The sequence below is a fragment of the Apodemus sylvaticus genome, chromosome 19, assembly GCF_947179515.1.
Source record: "Apodemus sylvaticus chromosome 19, mApoSyl1.1, whole genome shotgun sequence".
Lineage (NCBI taxonomy): Eukaryota > Metazoa > Chordata > Mammalia > Rodentia > Muridae > Apodemus > Apodemus sylvaticus.
In genome coordinates this window covers 53937608-53960764 of record NC_067490.1, presented here as the reverse complement: position 1 = coordinate 53960764, position 23157 = coordinate 53937608, and the positions used below count along the sequence as shown (strand labels likewise).

The 23157-nt window shown below is 37.4% G+C and overlaps 1 protein-coding gene across 1 annotated transcript in view; it reads right to left on the bottom strand.

The window, feature by feature from the left end:
- Nucleotides 1-3905: 3905 nt before the first annotated feature.
- Nucleotides 3906-23157, bottom strand: part of Ascc3 (activating signal cointegrator 1 complex subunit 3) — a 269368-nt gene continuing 250116 nt past the window's right edge. Inside the window, exons 38-42 of the mRNA XM_052163239.1 lie at nt 15562-15713; nt 12960-13110; nt 9508-9717; nt 5171-5346; nt 3906-4304 (exon numbers count right to left, since the gene is read on the bottom strand). Coding sequence (XP_052019199.1) covers nt 4160-4304; nt 5171-5346; nt 9508-9717; nt 12960-13110; nt 15562-15713 — 834 coding nt within the window. The 3' untranslated portion in view covers nt 3906-4159. The remainder of the gene's footprint in view (nt 4305-5170; nt 5347-9507; nt 9718-12959; nt 13111-15561; nt 15714-23157) is intronic.

Genomic DNA, 23157 nt, shown 5'->3' with positions numbered 1-23157 from the left:
TAACAAGAAGGTCCAAAAGCCCCCCTAAATGTGTTCTAGCCTTTGCCTTTGGTTGTGGATTAGAACTTGAGGGTAAGGCCCCGCTGCTGAAGACATCACATATGGTTGTAGCACAAAGAAACATGAAGCTGAAATGCAACTGGAAGTTTCCTCCCTGCTTACTAGTTGTCACAATGTTGGAAGGTGCTATGCCACCACATGGTGGTGAGGTTGTCATTGATGTCATTCAGTGTTGTATCTCGTGTACTATAATACTTACCTGCCCTGTAAAATATACCCACTGGCACAGCAGTGGCATAACTTTTAGGAGGTAACCAATGGCTTTTCGTTTGGATCAGAAGCCAGCTTTACAGGAGGGAATTCATGTCTGGTATCATCAGCAGTTCAAAAGCCCATGGGCTAGGCTCTCTAGAGAAATTACTACATTGTTTGTTAAATGGACTTGAAATTAAACTGCTTTCTAAATTCTTATGTTCAGTATTCATGAAAGCAATTTTTGGTTTTTTTCAATAAATAGTGATTTCTAAGGCTCATGGTTAATCAACATATTGAGAAGTGACTGTTCAGAACTTAAGTCTTTTTTTTATTTGCTTGAGTTGATTTTATTTATTTTTTTTCTTTTTTTTTTATTTGATATATTTTTTATTTACATTTCAAATGATTTCCTCTTTTCAGGCCCCCTACTTCCGAAAGTCCCACAAGCCCCCTTCCCTCCCCCTGTTCTCCCATCCACCCCTTCCTACTTCCCTGTTCTGGTTTTGCCCTATACTGCTACACTGAGTCTTTCCAGGACCAGGGGCCACTCCTCCGTTCTTCTTGTACCTCATTTGATGTATGGATTATGTTTTGTGTATTCCAATTTTCCAGGCTAATATCCACTTATTAGTGAGTGCATACCATGATTGATCTTTTGAGACTGGGTTACCTCACTTAGTATGATGTTCTCCAACTCCATCCATTTGTCTAAGAATTTCATGAATTCATTGTTTCTAATGGCTGAATAGTACTCCGTTGTATATATATACCACATTTTTTTGCATCCATTCTTCCGCTGAGGGATACCTGGGTTCTTTCTAGCTTCTGGCTATTATAAATATGGCTGCTATGAACATAGTGGAGCACGTATCCTTATTACATGGTGGGGAATCCTCTGGGTATATGCCCAGGAGTAGTATAGCAGGGTCCTTCAGTAGTATCATGCCAAGATTTCTGAGGAACTGCCAGACTGAGCTCCAGAGTGGTTGTACCAATTTGCAACCCCACCAGCAGTGGAGGAGTGTTCCTCTTTCTCCACATCCTCACCAACACCTGCTGTTTCCTGAATTTTTAATCTTATCCATTCTGACTGGTGTAAGGTGAAATCTCAGGGTTGTTTTGATTTGCATTTCCCTAATGACTAATGAAGTTGAGCATTTTTTAAGATGCTTCTCAGCCATCCGAAGTTCTTCAGGTGAAAATTCTTTGTTTAGCTCTGTACCCCACTTTTTAATAGGGTTATTTGGTTTTCTGGGGTCTACCATCTTGAGTTCTTTGTATATAGTGGATATTAGCCCTCTATCTGATGTAGGGTTGGTGAAGATCTTTTCACAATTTGTTGGTTGCCAATTTGTCCTTTTGATGGTGTCCTTTGTCTTACAGAAACTTTGTAATTTAATGAGGGCCCAGTTGTCAATTCTTGATCTTAGAGCATAAGTTATTGGTGTTCTGTTCAGGAACTTTCCCCCTGTACCGATGTCCTCAAGGGTCTTCCCCAGTTTCTTTTCTATTAGCTTCAGAGTGTCTGGCTTTATGTGGAGGTCCTTGATCCATTTGGAGTTGAGCTTAGTACAAGGAGACAAGGATGGATCAATTCGCATTCTTCTGCATGCTGACCTCCAGTTAAACCAGCACCATTTGTTAAAAAGGCTATCTTTTTTCCACTGATGTTTTCAGCTCCTTTGTCGAGGATCAAGTGGCCATAGGTGTGTGGGTTCATTTCTGGATCTTCAATCCTGTTCCATTGATCCGCCTGCCTGTCACTGTACCAATACCATGCAGTCTTTAACACTATTGCTCTGTAGTATTGCTTGAGGTCCGGGATACTGATTCCCCCAGAATTTCTTTTGTTGTTGAGAATAGTTTTAGCTATCCTGGATTTTTTGTTATTCCAGATGAATTTGAGAATTGCTCTTTCTAACTCTATCAAGAATTGAGTTGGGATTTTGATGGGTATTGCGTTGAATCTTTGCTTTTGGCAAAATGGCCATTTTAACTATATTAATCCTGCTGATCCATGAGCATGGGAGATTTTTCCAGTTTTTGAAGTCTTCTTCCATTTCCTTCTTCAGAGTATTGAAATTCTTGTCATACATATCTTTCACATGTTTGGTAAGAGTCACCCCAAGGTACTTTATACTGTTTGTGGCTATTGTGAAGGCTGTCATTTCCCTAATTTCTTTCTCAGCCTGCTTATCCTTTGAGTATAGGAAGGCTAGTGATTTGCTTCAGTTGATTTTATAACCTGCCACTTTGCTGAAGCTGTTTATCAGCTGTAGGAGTTCTCTAGTGGAGTTTTTTTTTTTGGGTCACTTAGGTAGACTATCATATCATCTGCAAATAATGATAGTTTGACTTCTTCCTTTCCAATTTGTATCTATTGTTATGTTATCTTATGTTATCTAATTGCCCGAGCTAGTACCTCAAGTACAATATTGAAAAGATAAGGAGAAAGGGGGCAGCCCTGTCTAGTCCCTGATTTTAGTGAGATTGCTTCAAGTTTCTCTCCATTTAGTATGATGCTGGCTACCGGTTTGCTGTATATTGCTTTTACTATGTTTAGGTATGGGCCTTGAATTCCTGTTCTTTCCAAGACTTTAAGCATGAAAGGATGTTGAATTTTGTCGAATGCAGAGCTTAGTCTTAACTGGGGCAATTATATCACCCCTATGCTCTTAAAGTATCATCATGAAAGAGGCAGAAAAATTTAAGAGCTAGATCATGAGAAGAAGGGTTGTGACACACTATCTTCAAAGAATGACATGAGCCATGAATTTACAGGCTGCATGCACAACATTGTGTGCATCCATATTCAGTGATGGATTCATAGGGAAGGCTCTTGATGCTGGGCAAGAGAGTCACTGTTGAGGTCTCACACTCTCATGGCTGACCCTAATCCCATGCTCATTCAATGCATTCACAAGACAACATGGTAAGAAAGTAGGATGAGCAGCAGCAGGGAAGGAGGGGGATGGTGGTGGCCAGCACATAAGACAGAATGGGACTGAATGTGAGGATGCACTTTATACATGTAGCAAGTCACCAAAGAATAAACTTAACAAAAAGGAAACCTCTAACTTGTAAGATACACCACTCAATCTTTTTACCATTCTATGTTTTCTTAAAAAACAACCACCACCAACACCAAACACTCTGAAGTTATAGGCCAAATTCTCCTAAAAATTAGGATTTGAGTAATTTTAAACACTGTCAAAATTCTTGGCCATTAAAAGTGGTAAGAAAAACAAACAGAGGATATACTGGGACAGTGACAGGAGAAAAAAAAGAGTAGCTTGTCTGGAAGGAGCACACTATATACTTTATTTCCACCAGTTACAGTGTTCACATTTTCCAAGATCAGTGTATGGTCTTTGAAAAATCATCATTGATCTCTGCAATATAATTTCATACATATATTACTATCATTTATATGAAATCTGTGAAGCTATTTCTACACGTGATCAAACCAAAGTATGAATTTTGCTAATAAGATCAACTTTGTATGTCACAGAATTATATATTTTAAATTGCTTAAACGTTTAACCCGTCACACCACATTGTAATTTTCCTTAGGAAAAGGAGTAGCTGGCATTCATGTAAACAGTAGATCACGAGATGCAAAGTTTGATAACCCATAACTATCACCTCCAAATACACAACTTATGTTTACTTATCATACATGTAAAGAAACACACAAATTTGTTACAAAAGGCAGCAGTTTCTAGAAGGCCTCTGTGGCTAACATTGCTGGAATCATCACTGCAGATGCTGTCAATTCCCTAGCTGTTTTGAGGTTTGAGGTTGATTCTGCCAAGGCAGACACCAAGTATTTCAACTTGCCCACATGACTGAACAGCCAAGACTCTCAGCCTCTTTATTCAAATAGCCTGTTTGTGTCAGGATACTATACTGCCAAGTCAGTGAAGACGTCAGAGACCTTCGTGTTGATCTGTGGGGAAATGTTTGCTTTTGTGACATTGAGATAAATGTCATACTGCTGGTCCAAGCCGAGGTAACAGTCACTCATGAGATACAGGGTAAAGATATATCTGAAAGATAAGACAAAAGTACATGATACACATGAGTGAGAAGACCTTTATGAAGTGCATCACTGTATATAATATGCACCAATAAAAAATCTGGAGATAAAGTGTGAATTTGCAGCCAAGTTTTAATATTTATTTATTTATTATTTTATTTATTTACATTCTAGCTGTTTTCCCCAGTCCCCCCTCAGTTTCTCACCCCATTCCCCCTTCCTCTTGCTATGAGAGGATGTCCCCCATCCCTGGGTATCTCCCTTCCCTCAAGTCTCTCAATGGTTAGGTGCATCTTCTCCCACTGAGGGCAGACCAGGCAGTTCTCTGCTCTATTATGTGTGCCTGGGGCCTCAGACCAGCCCTTGTACAATCCTGGTTGGTAGCTCAGTCTCTGGGATCTCTCAGGGGTCTGGGTTAACTGAGGCTGCTGGTCTTCCTATGGGGTCACCTCTCCCTCAGCTCCTTTAATCCTTCCCCTAATTCCTCCATAGGTGTCCCTAACTTCAGTCAAAAGTTTGGGTGTAAGTATCTGCACCTGTCTTGGTCAGCCTCTGACAGGGTCTCTCAGGGCTTTCCAGTGACTGGCACAACTTGGGATCCCTCTCATGGGTGTGCACCAAGGACTGACACTATTATTGATGCTATGATATATTCAAAGAAGTACAGCACGGCTGTCCTCTGACACACCCTACCAATCTTTTTTTATTTCATGAAGCAAATTCGGATTAAGAAACTAGTTTGAACGCGTATTTAAGCATGAGCATTAACAGAGGTGTATGGGAGAGAGAAGGTCATTAGTACATATTCCAATGAACACAGGTCTTTCAAGATAGATCACTATCACTATCTTGGAACTTGTATAAGGTTCTACTTACCTTCCCGGTGTTTCAGGAGTAAAGAAAGAGATGGAAGCTTCATGATGCGTTCGAACAAATCCTACTCGTTTTACAGCCATCAGTTCTCTCTTATCCACTTCTCCTAATATCAAAAACCATCCTTCATCTTTTAGTTTTGGAAATCGAGGAGTCATTGCGTGATTCTCATATTTTCCCTGAAAACCAGAAAAAGAGATAAAATATTACAAATGGCTATATTTTCTACTTTGCTGGCTATGGTTACAAGGTTATGCTGTTTCACTTGAAGGCCATAAATCCATACAACTCCAACACATCTATCTGGTTATTTTACCATTGCTTTCTCATTTGGTCTCAAACTAACAAATGAACAAATAAGCAAACAATAAAACCCAACTAATGACCTAAGCCCAAATAGACAAGTCACAACAAAGAAACAATAAATATAAAAAAATCTTGACAATGCGATTCTGGGAAAAATGGTCAATTCCAAAATAAGAGATTTGAAGGGAAAGTAAATTAGATACAATCCTACAAAAGATCACTTAAATGAAGGATTTTAGGAATATTTAATGATATAAAATTTTTGAGATCAAATAATTTTATGTTACTGCATACATTAAAAATAATTCAAACAAGCTGCTGAATGAATTAAGGAAGAAAGTGCAGGAATTGACAGAGGCACTCAAGTGGATTGAAAGATTATCAAGATCTGAGCTTGGATATCCAGTATCCATGTATAAAAAGTTGGTCATGTGGTACATGCCTTTAACCTCTGAACTGGAGAGGTGCAGACAAGGGCATCCCCAGGGCTGGTGAGCCAGCTAAGCTGCTCAGTAAGCCCTAGGACCAGTAAGAAACCCTTAAAAAAGTGATGTGGAAAATAAGGCAGATAGCTCATGCGGAACAACATTCACACGCCTCACACCTCACATACATCAATTTCACCTGTTTGTATGTGCACATGCACATCATTAACCACTTTCTACAATATAACACAGAATTTAAAATTAGAGAAATATGCAAAAAAATTAGATTTTTTTTTGAAAATTAAAGCACAGTAAGTCAATTAAATTCAGTGAAAAATTTATCAATAGAATGGATTAGGTGTAAGACAGAATGTCAGAACTACGAGATAAGAGTGAAAAATTAGAATACTCAGACAATGACAAAAATGAGAAAATATAAATGGAATACACAAAAATCTATGTGATGCTATCAAAAGACTGGACATATAAATTAGCAACACAGGAGAAGGACAAGCTAAAGATATAGGAAATATATTTAATAAAAACAGCAGAAGAGCTCGGGAAGAGCCTTGAACACATGGGCACGGGAAAATTTCTGGAACCAATAGCTTTTGCTCTAAGATGAAGAATTGACAAATGGGACTTCATAAAATTGCAAAGCTGCTGTAAGGCAAAGGAGACTGTCAGCAGGACAAAATGGCAACTAACAGATTGGGAAAAGATCTTTACCAATCCTACATCTGACAGAGGGCTAATAACCAATATATACAAAGAACTCAAGTAGTTAGACTCCAGAGAACCAAATAACACTATCATAAATGGGGTACAGAGCTAAACAAAGAATTCTCAACTGAGGAATATCGAATGGCAGAGACGAACCTAAAGAAATGTTCAACATCCTTCATTATCAGTGCAAGCAACCATAACCAATAGAATGTAAGAGATAGAAGCAAGAACCTCAGGTGCAGAAGATATCACAAAAAACATTGACACAATAGTCAAAGAAAACACAAAAAGCAAAAAGCTCCTAACACAAAACATCCAGGAAATCCAGGACACAATGAGAAGACCAAACCTAAGGATAATAGGTATAGAAGGGAGTAAAGATTCCCAACTTAAAGAGCCAGTAAATATCTTCGACAAAATTATAGAAGAAAACTTCCCTAACCAAAAGAAAGAGATGCCCGTAAACATACAAGAAGCCTACAGAACTCCAAACAGACTGGACCAGAAAAGAAATTCCTCCCGGCACATAATAATCAAACCACCAAATGCACTAAACAAAGAAAGAATATTAGAAGCAGTAAGGGAAAAAGGTCAAGTAACATATAAAGGAAGACCTATCAGAATAATACACCAGACTTCTCACCAGAGACTATGAAAGCCAGAAGATCCACGATGGATCTCTCTCTCTCTCTCTCTCTCTCTCCTCTCTCTCTCTCTCTCTCTCTCTCTGTCTCTCTCTGTCTCTCTCTGTCTCTCTCTCTCTCTCTCTCTCTCTCTGAGACAGGGTTTCTCTGTATAGTCCTGGCTGTCCTGGAACTCACTCTGTAGACCACGTTGGCCTCGAACTCAGAAATCCACCTGCCTCTGCCTCCCAAGTGCTATGTTCATTTAATAACATGTCCATCATTTTTATGACTGATATAAAATATATATTGTGTTGAGTATAATAAAAATAAAAATTAAAATTAAAAAAGAAAAATATTAAATAAATGACTTAATAAAGCACCTTATGGTCTTAGAAAAACAAGAACAAGTCAATCCCTTAAGTAGATTATATGGAAAGAATAACTATCAGGGTAGAATAAGATGGAAATAGGAAAAAAAATCAATATAAAGAACCAGTGAGACAGAATCTATGAAAACATGAACAAGATAAACGACAAATCTTGAAACAAACTGAGCAATAGAAAATAACCAAACTACTGAAAATAGAAAACAGAAAAGAGAAACGGGATACTGGAACAGATATTAGTAAAATTCAGCCATACCTAAAAATAACAAAAAAAAAATTCCAAATTCCAACAGATCTAAAAAGAAAATGTAGAAGAAATGGATAATTTTCTTGACATGTGACCTACCAAAACTAAGCAGTGTACCAACCAATGGGGTGGAAGCAGTGAGTGCTAAGATAGCCAACTACACAAAGCCAGGCTCAGCTGGATTTCCTGCTGAATGCTGCCAGACCTTAAGAACTAACCCCAAGGCTCCTCAAACCATCCCATAAGAGGGCCAGGGGCTACAAAGCACGCGCCAGGACCACCTACCCAGGAATCGTAGTGTAAGTGTAAGTTTAGCAATTTGTACCATATATATAACTTGCCACAATCCATAATCCTGGATGTAAATATACTTAAAAATACTTAAATTTTATTTTGGCATTGATTTCTACAAAGATGATCTATTGGTTTTGTAAGACAACAATTACCTTATGACACAAATATATTAATACCAATAAGCTCTTCATTGGACTCCACATTGTTCCAGAGCCAGGCAGCTTTTCTTTCTTTCTCTCTTTTTTTTTTTTAAATAATAGTTGTAAATTGCTAGTTTTTTTTCCTTTTAGCACAATTAAATCTATTTTTAAAGGGAAATATTAGGGTAATTTCACAATGATTTGATTTTTGCAATGAGTGCTATTCTTCATCTGTGGTTATTAACAGTCTTCTAATTTGGGATGATGATATAGTCGGAAAATGTTCACAGGAAAGCCTTGCAATGGCACAGGTAGACAATTTATATTTATACTGATAATGTTTTTGTGTTAGAAATCAAACAAAGAGGACAGTACTAGGATTTCATAACACTACAAAGTCACTGACCATTTTGTGTGTGGAAACAGAGAACAAAAGCTGCTAGTTGCAACCTTATTTAACAGGGCATACTTTAGACCCTAGCAAGGCCTGAACCCACTAGGCTGGTAGGAAGACTAAGTCTTATTATTTCAATTATGTTGTCACTTAAAAACAATCTTCCTACGCTACTTGATCTTCTAAGACTTAAATGATTTTGGTATCATTTGGTATCATTATCACAGAGTGCAGAAATACAAAATAAAAATACTGTACATTTTTTTTTCTCTGCATGAAATTGACAAAGCTTTCTTAAATGCAAGGAAGCAGGCAGATACAGCAACTGAGCCTCAGCAAAGCTTAGTGTCTTATTCAGGTATAGAAGGAAAACTACCTCATCTGTATCTAGTGTACTGTAAGTCATGCACATCAAGATACTCCAGGACAGGGCTTCTTATGAGTTTAATGTCCTTAAAGTCCTGTGAGGTACACGAAGGTATCAGATCTCTGAGATTCTGTTTTGGTTATTGTGGAGTGGGGCCAAGGAATCTATAGTTTAAAAGCACTCCAGCTGTAAAAGTCTGTTTGTGAGTGGTGCTACAGGCAATGTAAGGTAGAGGGATATTCTGGATATAAAAAATGACACATGAGGAGAACCGATTAATTTCAAAAAATTGATGCTCGCAGCTAATGCCAGTTGAGAAAGCAGGATTCATGAATGACACGAACACATTAGCAATAGAAAAGATATGTGTGGTGGTGCATGCAAATACTTGGTGTGAAATATTTGAGAATGGAAACCAGATACTAGAACCTTTTGGAGCCCAAAATGGACTCTCTGTAGGCTGACTTGAAGCACATACTCCTGATCAGCATGCAACTTGATCCATTTGTTTTCATCCCGTTTGTCTGCTGTCAGAGTTGAGATGGAGAGTTCATTATGTCCTTCAACTAAGTCATCCCATGAGCCTTTTACACTTATGCCAACATTTATCACTGGCAAGCGCGATAAGAAGTTCCATGCCTGAATAAAAAAGAAAAATAATAAAGGAACTATTAGTGGAGGCAGTGAACAACTAAGAAACGGTATGCGTCTAGAAGTCAGTCTTCGGGCTTTGAGATTAACTCTGTTGATGCAGCTGTTGAAGTAACAGAGATCCTTTATACTTTACGCAGCTTTACATGGTAGGATACTGCCAATGGTCTGACCCATTCATCTACTCAGATTTTATATGCTCGTTCTGATACTTGTATATGGGGAAACAGTATGCTTTCAGTATTTTTTTCGTAATCATCTGAAAAAAAGACTTATTACAATCTAAAGTTACATCTTTATTGTAAATCTCACATGATATTTCATTAACTATTGGCCATACTAAAAAGTAAGCATGGTTAAAAATGTTTTCTGGTAACATTTTTGTTTTAGAGATGTGCCTATTCAGGTATTATGCATGATTTTTAATGTGGAGAGCATTACCTGGGACAATACAGGTAACTTGAAAAAAGAATTGATGTCATTATCTTTCATTAAATAACTTAATGAAACATAATGACAATATAATTTTGGGGGTTCAAATTCTAAATTTATTATGTATAGTGAAATACTGTAATAGCTATAATTTACAGAGTCCTATAATTCTAGCGGTTCTTCTGGAAAAAAATACTTTTTTTGCATTAATATTCTGACAGTACTTAAATTCTAACAGTTATTAAACCAACACATATATTGCCACTTTATTCTTCCTCTTTAAGATACTTGTGAATAATCATTCAATCAGTGCTCGACAATTTAGAATGAATTCTAGACCCCTGGAATTATGACCATGTCATAAGAAACTCAAGGTGCTAAGGTAATTGTCATCTTTTGTAACATTTACAAATACTTCCTAAAGTAGTTTAAAAATTACACGAGCACTTTCACTTTGGTTTCTTTTATCCTTAATGTATATTACACTTTTTCTTAGACTTTAATTGCTTCTTCACTATGGTTTTAGTGCTGCTGAGTATATGTAATTGAAATAAAGCCCTGTATATAATTAAAATATAGCCATGGTGAGCCAAACTACCCTCAGGAATTAAAACAACAACAACCCCCCCAAAACAAAAACAAAAACAAAAACACCTCTACTAACAAAAAAGTTGGTTCAATGAGAATTTTTCAGTGTAACCTCCATCCTATAGCTTTTTCTTGTGGATTTGAAATTATGCCCAGAACTAGATTCTGAAATAGCTGTAAAATACCGCTTAAGTACACACGATGGCCAAATCCAGCCAGAACCAACAGTCGTGGAGCAGAGAAACTGCTCTATGCAAGAATGGTTAAAATGTAAATAGGGTCAAGGAGACACATATAAATATCAGTTGGGCACTTATTTAATGAGATAACATACGTGAACGTGAACTTTATTATTATTTTTATTTGCACAGAAAAATTAGTTACTGATACAATGTTTTCTGTTTTTAGCAACTCTATAAATTTTATTCTATAATGCTCTTAAAAGTCTTATCTGGATTTTATATGCATTAAACCTTATGGAAGTATTTGTTATTATTTTCAGTCTATAATGTGTACACATTTATTTACCGAGTGTATACATATATACACTCAGTATATATATATATATATACTGTACAGTATATATATATATATACATACACATATAGACATATGCATATATACTATGTCTATATGTGTATTATAAACAGCTATCATCTATCTATCTATCTATCTATCTATCTATCTATCTATCTATCTATCTATCTATCTAGAATCTACCTGTATCTCAAGAACTATTTTTAAAGAAACTGCTCAGACATTTCAATACCAGCCAAACATATTTATCTGAGGATTAATCTTCATCTATTGAATCAGGCAAGATCACTGCCATGCATACAATTATTTAATTAGCAGTCAAATCCTCTGCCAGTCAGCAGTCGTTCCAGGCATACTGATGGGGTAGGAGATGCAAATCTCACAGTTGTACTGCTTTTTCTCATTACTACTGCAATTAGCACTTAAATTGATGCTTTAAACATACTAATTTCTGGAATAATTCAGGATGTGTATGTTACCTGGGATCGCCTCACTGCAGAGCCGACACCAGATTGCTCTGCAAATTGAAGCACTTCTGAGCCAAATACCCATCATCATATCAGACAGAGCCAATTTGCATTTGGTTTTAAAGATAACAGAATGGCAATTTATGCAAATAAATTAAGTAAGTTTACTTCTGAGTTTTCCCTCAACTAATTATAACAATGTCCTAATTTTTCGTCACATCCAAAACTTGGCTTGAAATCAGTGTATGTTATGTGAGAAATCTGTTGTTGCTAACAGTAGTCTTTTTTGAATTCAAAGATGTTTTTATTCATAATTTTGATGGTAATTTAGTTTAAAAGATAGGCATTTATTATGAATATTTAAATAATGATTTGTGTCAATTTGGGGTTCAACAGAAACTGAACAGTCAATCAGACATTTATGATTGTTACATTTTTACCAAGTCTTGCTTTAAAGTTTTGCTTTGAAAAAAAAAAAAAGAGATATGGTATAGGTCCTCTCAGACCAATACATCAATGATAAAGAACTCCTGAATACTTACTTTACAACTTTAAGATAAAATGGTAATGACTTAAAAGTTTAAACAGCCAAATATTTCTGGCATCATTCATTCATGTTTTTGCTTTCCAAAAGATTGGATAACCTTTCACAACATCAACTTAACCCTCTACATAAGTCATATAGTTCACAAAAAGATTGTTTGAAAGAATATCTTATCATCTAGGAATATAATATTGATTAAATACATAAGACATAAACACGTAACTGATAGGCTTTTATATAGATTGAGGTACTCCCCTCCCCCAAGAAAAAGAAATTCAAAGTCTTTGCTCTCTGTAATTAAACCATTATGTTTCCGTAAGAGAAGAAAGCTTTGTATGTACAGTACAATATGGCAAGATACAACAATCTCAAATTTAACCTGAGGTAATAATATTCATTGCCTTGTGAGGCACTGCAGCTTACACAACTCCCCGTCTGCACACTGTGTGTCTAGAACCACGGCTACAGTGAGGCTGCGAGATGAAATAAGGAGGAGTACTTCCTGGCATACCTCAGACGCACTGCATGTTTGATCTTCAGTTAGTTCAAGTTGGATCATTATATATTCAGAAACTCTTTACTGTTACTAATATTTCATGATGCCATTGTTGAAAAGGCGATGTTCTTAAGAAACTCTTAATATGAAAAGGAACTGGATATACCTGCTTTGTTTTTGCAGGCTGTAACTCCTTCTCTACCATGGAGCTAAACACATGGTCTTTCCCTTCACAGGCATGGATCAGCTCAGGAAGGCACTCAATGGATGTTCTGAGCTTAGCATGTTGTGGGCTCTTTACAGGTGGTTTCCATTTCCTATAAAATAATATACACAGATAAAATAATTCTTTTATAGAAAATGATGACAGTAGTTTTAACAGCTTCTTTAAAGTAAATGTACATTTTGTATGCCACTATGCTAACTTTTAAATACCACAAAGTATATTCGCTAAGTTATCATTACCACTATTTGAAATGTGAAAACTGAGTCGTACATGAGCTCAGTAAATATTTAGGTTTTACAGACAGTGGGTGTTTACAGGGACACAGGCACCTAGATCTTACCGATAAGACAAAGATAAAACCTAAATCATACTCGTACTCGTAAGGGTTTCTAGAAAACTGGATTGAATTTGCTAGGCTCCAGGTAGTTTCCCTAATGGGTGTCTTAATATGCCTTCTCTACTGCTGAAATCTAGGTTTTGTATCATTTGATCTTTCAGGCAAAGGATCCTGAGACAGTCAAGATACATACGGGTGCCTTCCGCCTCTTACCAGCTATGAGTATGGCTTGCATAAGTATGTGTGTTTCAGGGATATCAATCACATCATAGACTCATCTTGGAGTTATGGGGCCCAATATATATGAGAGACTTTCCTTAAGGGACTTCATATATGTCTGTTTTTTTGTTTGTTTTTGACAGGGTCTCTTGTTTAGGCTAACCTTCAACTTGATAGGTGACTGGGATGGCTCTGAATTCCTGATCTTTTTGCCTCCAATTCATGATTGCTGTATACTAACAGGACTGATTTACATAGTGTTGGGTATTAAACTTAGGGCTATTTGCTTGCTAAGCAAGCATTCTTATCAAGTGAGTTATATTTCTACCCATGCCTGAGTATTTGTTGATAACTGTATTGACAGGTATCTGATTGCAACCCTTTTCCCAGCTGATAGGTTTAAAAATGTACACGAGGGCAAGTATGAAGCAGACTGCTTTGTTGATTGCATGATTATGAAACCACATTTTGGCTTAAAAGTGTCTCTCAACTCAGGTGAAACGCTGGTGTGAAGGAAATATTTCATTTAAACACTGCCAACTTTCTTTTATTTATTAGACATATTCTTTATTTAGATTTCAAATGATTTCCCCTTTCCTGGTCGCCCCCCCTCCCCAAAGTCCCATAAGCCATCTCCCCTCCCCCTGTTCCCAAATCAACCCCCTTCCACTTCCCTGTCCTGGTATTCCTCTACACTGCTACATCAAGCCTTTCCAGGACCAGGGGCCTCTTCTCCTTTTGATGTCCTCTGCTGCCTGTGCATCTGGAGCCATGGGTAACTCCATGTGTACTATCTAGTTGATGTTTTTGTCTCTGGGAGCTCTGGGAGTACTGGGTAGCTCATATTGTTGTTCTTCCTATGGTGCTGCAAACACCTTCAGCTCCTTGGATCCTTCCTCTAGATCCCCTATTGGGGACCCTGTGCTCGGTTCAATGGCTGGCTGAGTGTGTCCCCCCTCTGTATTTGTCATGCACTAGCAGAGCCTCCCAGGTGACAGGTATATCCTAGCTCCAGTCAGCAAGCACTTGTGGGCATTGATAATAGTTTCTGGGTTTTGTAACTGTTTATGGGAAGGATCCCTAGGTGGGGCAGTTTCTGGATGGTCTTTCCCTCAGTCTCTGCTCCACACTTTGTCTCTGTATCTCCTTCTGTGGGTATTTTGTTCCCCCTCTAAGAAGGACCAGAGTATCCATACTTTGTTCTTCCTTTTTCTTGGGCATCATTTGATATGTAAATTGTGTCTTGGGTATTCCAAGCTTCTGGGCTAATATCCACTTATCAGTGAAACACTGCCAACTTTCATGTGTTATGTAATTCTTTTTTAAAACCTCTGGCTAAAGTGTTTATACTATTAGATGAGACCTAAGGGTAAGATGTTTGATGCTAACATAAACTCTTTTTATGCACATTTGAGCTCCTAGAATATAAAATAGTATTTATAAGCATTTCATAGATGTACAATTTTCATTTGAAGACAGACTCCTGATTCTGTAATTCTTATATAATAACAGAAAATTGGAATTTGTATTTGAATCACAACATATGTTATCAATGTCTTTTTAAATGGAACCTGATATTGTAAGGGAATAAATTCAATTGAAACAGACAAAACCAACCAAAGCTGCAAAGGGGAAAGATTTAAATATGAGAAGGTTAAACTTGCTGTTCATCTCAGAGCTGGAAATCCAATTCCATGGGAGGATATTATCACACAGCCCACACTTTCCCCCCTCTGCAAAATCATTATTTTCAACCTGCAAGAATTACTGTTTTAGGCACCACATAAAAGTGTAGTGATAATAAGCACTTAGAGAAGAACACTGCCTTTGTGGCTGGTGTGGGACACAAGGTAGGGCTCAAGCACGGCATGTCTGAACCACTGTGTTGGATTTTAGCAGCCCCTGTCCCCGTTTTAACAAAAACCAAACTGAACCAAAAAAACTAGATTGTTTTTAAATTAAAATAATTACATCAAAAGGCATTACCTGAAAAGGTGAAGATGGTGCTGCTCTATGTTTGGTATGGTAAGAAGAGAAGAGTCCTTCAGCCACCGGCCTTGGATCACCATCTGAATCAAGTGGGTGATATTCAGGGCAGTCACTAGCCATCCCTGGCTTGCAGCCACATCCAGCATTGCCTAGACAGGGAAGATCATGCAGCAAGAGTATCAGAACACTTGCTCTCTCCACTAGGAATCATGTTATCTTCAACAACAACAAGTAGGAAAATCATGTATTATATCTTTAAATTCCTATGTATCAGAATAGGTACTATAGTTGAGTTCAGAAACAAACTGAATCCCCCACAGGCTGGTCAAATATAAACATCAAAGAAGTGAAAAGTTCTTTCTCCAATAAGAAAAACATGTACTTTTTGAGTAAATACTCACACAACTCACTGAATCAAGAACATTTAAAATGTAAGTTTCAGTCTTTCAAATGTAAAATCAGTAACTGGGAAATCAATTTTAAAGATATAGGCTGACTAGGAATGACAATATACCACACTGTATGGGTTCATAAGCAGTGATGGAAGCTATCCATATTAGGCTATACATCTAATCTAATGTTTTATGGACAAACAAAAGGCTGCATTTGCTTAAGACAAAACTAAACAGTGAAATCTTATTTAAACAGGGGAGAAGTTTACACAGGCAAAGTGATTTCAATGAAATTAGATTCTGCAGAATGCTGACTGAGAGACATGTAAGTTAATATACTGGAAATTACATTATACAGTTTTAGGATTTTACTAACTTGTTTTGGGATATAACTAGCGAACTATTACAATGATACCTTAACAGTAAATAGCCTATTGACAGTAAGAAGTAGTAAAATGTTGTCAAAGTCGACTGTTTAAGACATTGCTTTTAAGATGTGTGCCATGCTGCCAGTCTGTGATCAGTGTGCACGCACTCATCCAAGCTTTCAATTTCCACCTCTGTTCTATAACTTATAAAAAGAAAAATAATTAGAGAAACTGGTCAAGTTAAATTAGCAATATTTTTATGTAAGCACAGGGAAATAGACCAGGGTTTCTGGATATGATGCTCAGTATGACAGAATGATCAAACTGGTTATTAGCAGCTGTTGGGCTGCCAGCTATATAGCAAAATCCTGGCTATAGATAGACTATATTTACATGCATGTATATGTATGTATGAGCACAAGTCAATGTTCAGGTACACATGAATATGTTTGGAACTCTGAGAACATTGGTGTGCACAGTTCTCTTTTTTTCTGCAAAGCTGAATGTCTGATCTGTGGGACAAACAGGTTATGATGAATGCTACGGAGAAAATAATGTACTTTGCAAATCACAACACTTGAGACCAGCTAAGTGAAGAAAGACAAGAAATGATGCAATACAATGCAATACAATGTACTAATGTAATACAATGAAGCTTTTAGAGCTTGTAAAATGAGGACTAACAAAAACAAATTTACTTTTGATACTTTGTATTGTAACTTGACTAGAGATAAATTCTAGAACAAAAGCTCACATCTATAGTTGGATGAATTAGCCATATTTTTTAACTTTGAAGTTTTCATTATGAAGTTGAAAGATTTCATAAAATTTATGAGTGTTCTCCAGTTTTTACTGTATGATCCAAATGTGAAAATACACACACACACACACACACACACACACACACACACACACACAAAACCCAACAAAAGAACAACAAAAACATATAAAATAAGTGCTTATGTAAAGTGAAAGTCCTACCTAGAACTGAAATTCATCTTTAAATCACAGAAAAGAAAGGGGTGATGAAGGGTCTGCGGCTGCAGAGACGAAGCCCTGCTACAGTGCTGCTGTCTCATACCTCAGCCCCTGGCCTTGCTGTCTCAGAAGCCCTCATTTACTTCCAGTCTAATCCATTTTCTTTAATACTTAATTTTCTTAGCAAAGTGAATTTATAAAAAGGTAAAACTAATCAGTCCATTCCTCTACTTAAATATGTTCAATGACATCACACTATGTATTAAACCAAAACAGGTACACGCCTTTGAAAATTACCCCTCTATGTACTCTCTCTTTTCTCTGTCGCCTTGCTCACTATGCTCTCAGTGGAGTAATACAAAATGACTGGTGTTTGCCACACATTAGCTGTTAATTTTTAAAAAATGAATACTCTTCTTTCCCCTTACACATGCGAAAGTTCCTGTCCTGAAGCCCCCCCATCCCCGATTCTTCCAGACAGGTATAGGCACATTTATCTTTTCTGCCTTTACTCTCAAGGAACCTGATCCTATATTATTGGCATTCTTCGCATATTGTCCTGTAAACTATAGACTCTCCTTATAATGACAATTTGGAATCATTCTTTGTAACTCTAGTTTTAGCAGTATATTCAGTACATATTTGTTTTATTAAGGTAAAAAATTCAACTATAATGATTGCAACATTATGACTAAATTATTGAGATTCTATTAACAATAAGAAAACAGAAACTTTGATGTCAGCCATATATCTCGATTTTTTTTTTTTTTTTTTGAGATAAGGTTTCTGTACGGAACCCTGGCTGTCCTGGAACTGCCTCTATTGACCCACTCTTCTGAGTGAGTGCTGGGATTAAAGACATGTGGCTTGGATCCTAATTTTATCCCATTCATGACATCTAAAAGAATGTCACTTTATATTACTGAAATCAGAAGAGGTTTTACGGATGCAAAGAGAAAATACACAGCATAACACTAGGACCCATCAGCTGTCTGCTGCACAAAGGACAGCAATGGACAGAGACTTCCTTCAACATCATAAAACAGTGCTCCCCCAGCTCCTCAGCAGGGATTTCCTGTCATCATTTTTGATGTCCACTTCTATACAGGGTGGGAGGAGTAGAGGAGAGGATCTTGCATGGTCAAGCAAATGCATGGGCTTGGCATCAGGAGAGGTTTGCGATTACAAGAAAATCAAGGGACAAGGTAAAAGACTAAGCCTGGTGTGCAGCACCAACTAAAAGCAGTCAGTCTGGCTCTCATGTGCAGTGGGAAGCCCGGGCTACCACTGTTCAGAGGTCTGTTATCGACAGGGCTAGGGTGGGAGACTGAAGGGTCTTGGCAGCATGTGAGCGAGCAGAGGAAGGGCTCTGTGTCATACCATCTTACAGTAATCTTTCTCAGGTAACTTCAGAGATTATCACAGAGATCTGATAGCCAACCACAGAAGATTATTTGGGCACACTGAGGAGACACAGCTATGATGATTCTGAGTATGGAGAAAAACATGGATGGGGTGAGATGTTCTCTAACAAGCGGGAATCAATTTCCCTTGATTGCCATGTCTTCTTATGGTGGAATAAAAATGTGATTTCTAGCAATGAATTTATTTTTATAAAACTGGACAATTAAAACCATATCAGTAGAAACTATAAGAATGTCTGTTATTTACTGAAGAGAGGTGAGCTGGGAGTTGACAAAATAATTTTTGGACACATTTTAGTGGAAATGAACTATGAAGCCAGGAGGGCTATTGAAGTGAAGATAAGATTCACGGGGAGTACAGGCTACAGGAAACCTCAGAAATCTAGGACAAAAAGTGGGCAAGCAGAGTTACAACAAGCAGCACTGCCAACAAAGGCATCAATACAAGAGTAGGGTAGAGGCAAGACCAGCAAGATAGCAAAAAAGGAGGCCATTAGGGTTCCCTCCAAGACACTGGGAGTAACTTCAGATTAGAATAGATACTTGCTAACACTTGCTATTTGTCAAACAGTCTACTACCAATTTTTATGTTACATTAAATATGTCACATAATTATGTGCATTTTATAGATAAAGAGTTTCTTGTTCTGAGAGAGAACAAAACATATCTAAGAATAAAATATTTTAGAAAATATGTCTGGTTAGGATTCACGTTATGGGGAGCCTGGCTCCAAAGGTATTACTGAAGTTATTGTAGTGCAAAGCCTATGAAATTCAGAATGAAGCAGAAGATGTGTAGATTTGAGTGGTGCTCTAATTCAGTACAAGAGATTTTATAAGGATTGTGCATATCAGATCAAATTGAACTTCAAAGATGTTTCTCAATGGAAGCAAATAAAATCTTGTTTCAGTATTTGTCACAGAATGGTTCCAGGATCCAGGAAAGATGCCACCATTTCTGGATATTCAAGTGTCCTATTTAAAATGGTACTATTTATATATAACATATGCATATACACCTATATGCCTTAAATTACCTGCAGATTGAGGGTACCTAATACACTGTATTACTTAAGTAATGACAAGAAAACAAAAAGACTATGCCCAGCACTGATGGCATTCTTCTGATTTTTTACTCTATGGTAGGCAGAATATGCAGATATGGAAGTGGTGAGTAACAAGGCTGATGTGTACAGACTTCTGTACAATTCACTGACACTGGGCACTGGTTTACAGCTGGTGTGTTATGACAGACACAGCCCAATGGTTTAGGCATGTTCCAACGGTTCTAGGAAAATAAATTATCAAGGTTCACATCTGAATAACTGAGTTTGATTTGTCACCTTTTTTTTCTTTTTTATTAGATATATTCAATAATGAATATCATTTCAAATGTTGTTCCCGTTCCTGGTCTCCACCGAAAATCACCTAACTTATCCCTGTTTCCTCTGCTCACCAATCCACCCATTCCTGCTTCCCTGTCCTGGCATTCCCCTATACTGGGGTATTTAGCCTTCTCAGGACCGAGGGCCTCTCTTCCTTTAGATGTCCAACAAGGCCATCCTCTGTACATATGCATCTGGAGCCATGGGCCCCTCCATGTGTACTCTTTGGTTGGTGGTTTAGTCTCTGGGAGCTCTGGAGGTATTAGGTGGTTCAAATAGTTGTTTGATCCCCCTATGGCGCTGCAGACCCCTTCAGCTCCTTTGGTCCTTTCTCTAACTTCTCCATTGGGGACCCTATGTTCAGTTCAATGGTTGGCTGAGAGTGTCCCCCCTCTGTATTTGTTAGGCACTGACAGAGCCTCCCAGGTGACCGCTATATCAGGCTCCACTCAGCAAGTACTTGTTGGCATCTACAATAGTCTGGGTTTTATAACTGTATATGGGATGGATCCCTAGGTGGGATAGTCTCTGGATGGTCTTTCCCTCAGTCTCTGCTCCATACTTTGTCTTTGTATCTTCTTCTGTGCGTATTTCATTCCCCCTTCTAAGAAGGACCAGAGTATCCATAGTTTGTTCTTCCTTCTTCTTGAGCTTCATTGGTTTGAGAATTATGTCTTGGGTATTCCAAGCTTCTGGGCTAAGAGTTCTTCCTTCTGTATACAGATGTACCATCTATTTGTTTTTATAACATTCACTTTCTAACTTTTCTGGTAGACTCTAGTATTTCTAAGGTCATGTTCAGTATACAACAAATAAACTTGAGAGACCCTCCTGCAGTCAGGGGATGAGGGTTACTATTTATGAAGTGTGCACAGGGGTTTCAGAAAAAAAGGACTTTTCTTGATCATGGAAGATCTAATAAAGCAAATCAGAGTGAAAAAAAAAAAAGGAAATCTCTGCAGATTGAAGGTAATGCTTCTTGCTAGGAGGAAAAATATAAGGGAACAAGAAACTATTTAGAAGAACTGAGTAGAATCAATGATAGAAAAAATCCTGGAATAGCCTTGCCTTCTGTGACTCTGTTGTGGATTCAGCAATATTTGGACATTTCTTGCAATAAGTAATCTTGACCTGAAGGTAGAGAATTCAGATGTTTATAGTTACGCATGATAGTACAAGATATTAGCACTCTGAAAGTAGTGTTGAAGTGGCCAGCTTATGTACAATCATAAGGGGCCAGAGACAAAACTAAGAGAACAGGAAGGGGAGAAAAAAATTCCTGATTATAAAACCAGAAATGCTCAGTCAAGATGACTGATAAAAGCCCTGAGAGAGAAGGAATGCAAATGAGATCACTCAGCTTCTGGGTGAGACAGTTTGACATCATTCATGTACAGGAGTGTAGGTTGCAGGTGATTATGAGGTTTAAAACCAACTGTTGAAGCCACTATGAAGGAGCTGAAGATGGCAAACTGACACTATGAATACTATTTGAGGAAGGTGGGGAGAAAAGATTTCATTTAGGAAACAGAAAAAAAAAAGGAAAGAAAGAAAGAAAGAAAAAAGAAATCTAATCCATTTCTAGCAGAAGCTGACTTCCTAGAAGGAACTGGTTGAAGACACAAGAGGAGGCTAGCTTTTATCACCACAGGACAGGAAGAACTGTTCAGTTTAAGTTTCAGAGAAGAGAAAAATGAATTGGGCAGAATTCTCCTGTGTCTGCCTATGTCTGAATAAGGGAGCAAGCCCAGAAGGAAGATGAACCAGAGAGGCAGACCCCAGAAAGGCTGAGCTTGTATACCAAAGGCATGTTTCATCCTCAAGGGCTTTTCAAGTGATTTATGGCATGCAAAGGGAAAGGAAAACAGAACAAACAATCTCTAGAGGAAAATTTGTTTAGTTGTAGGCATGCTTTAGGATGTGGACAGACCTCATGGCCTCAACATTTACTATAAATCCACCAATTCCATAATCTTCTCAGGTTTGCTCTGAACAGTTAAACCCAACTGGTTTTATAGTGACAGGAAAAACCAATTTATCCAAATCTACTAATATTTTTCATTTCATCTTCTATGACTGCTGGTTATGCTTTAAACAGCAAACTTTTAAGTTTATCAAGTAATAGTAATCTCTTGCAATTGTTGTGAAAATACCCAAATAGTGAATTATATAAAGCCATTATGTGCAAACGTCATGATGAAAATATTTGTACAGTATTATACAAAATAGAAAACACATTCACAAATAACTTAATTAAATCCTTACCAACAGCAACTGTAAGACCAACAGGGAAACAAGTTTACAGAAGGTCAGTGAATATGTAATAACACCCACAAGAGTGATAAAGGGAAGGATTAATCCCACTTTTCCAATTCCAGACCTGTGCTCTCTGCATGAAACTTCACTACCTCTGCTGACTTATACATGTGCTATCTTATTTAAAAAGGATTCCAGTTGGTTCACCTCTCGTCTTTCCCATACATAGAAAATGAACATTAAATTTAAACTAAATGATGTAATTATGTAATTACTGTCCTTATGAATAAATTTTGATAATACAAAGTTTGAAAACAAAACATTTGAATTAGTTTAAATCCATATAGTTATATCTCGATGTCTGCTATTCAGGCCTTTATATATATTTTTTGAATCAAAACTCATTCTGGAGTAAAATAATCCAAGATAAAAACAGTAGGCACTAATACAACCTAACAAATACAACCACTGACATTTATACTTTAAACAGAATAGTAAAAGAAATGTGCGAGGTCTATTATTAAAAAGTTCTCCCCAAACCTAAATTTCTTTTTAAGAAATCTGTCAGTATATGGGTTGCAAAATGAGCACAGGGTCCAGCATGTGTCACTCCAGCCCTGTGCTCCTGCAGCAGTGCTCTGTAGACCTCATCTTGTCCTTCAATCTTCTTTCCTGTAAGAAAACCTTTCTCCCTGTATCATCTCTCTCACAGACAAGATCACAAGCATATGAAAATCACCAGGACCACAGCTGAAATGACAGGCCATGTTCCCACTTCTGTCCAAATTAAA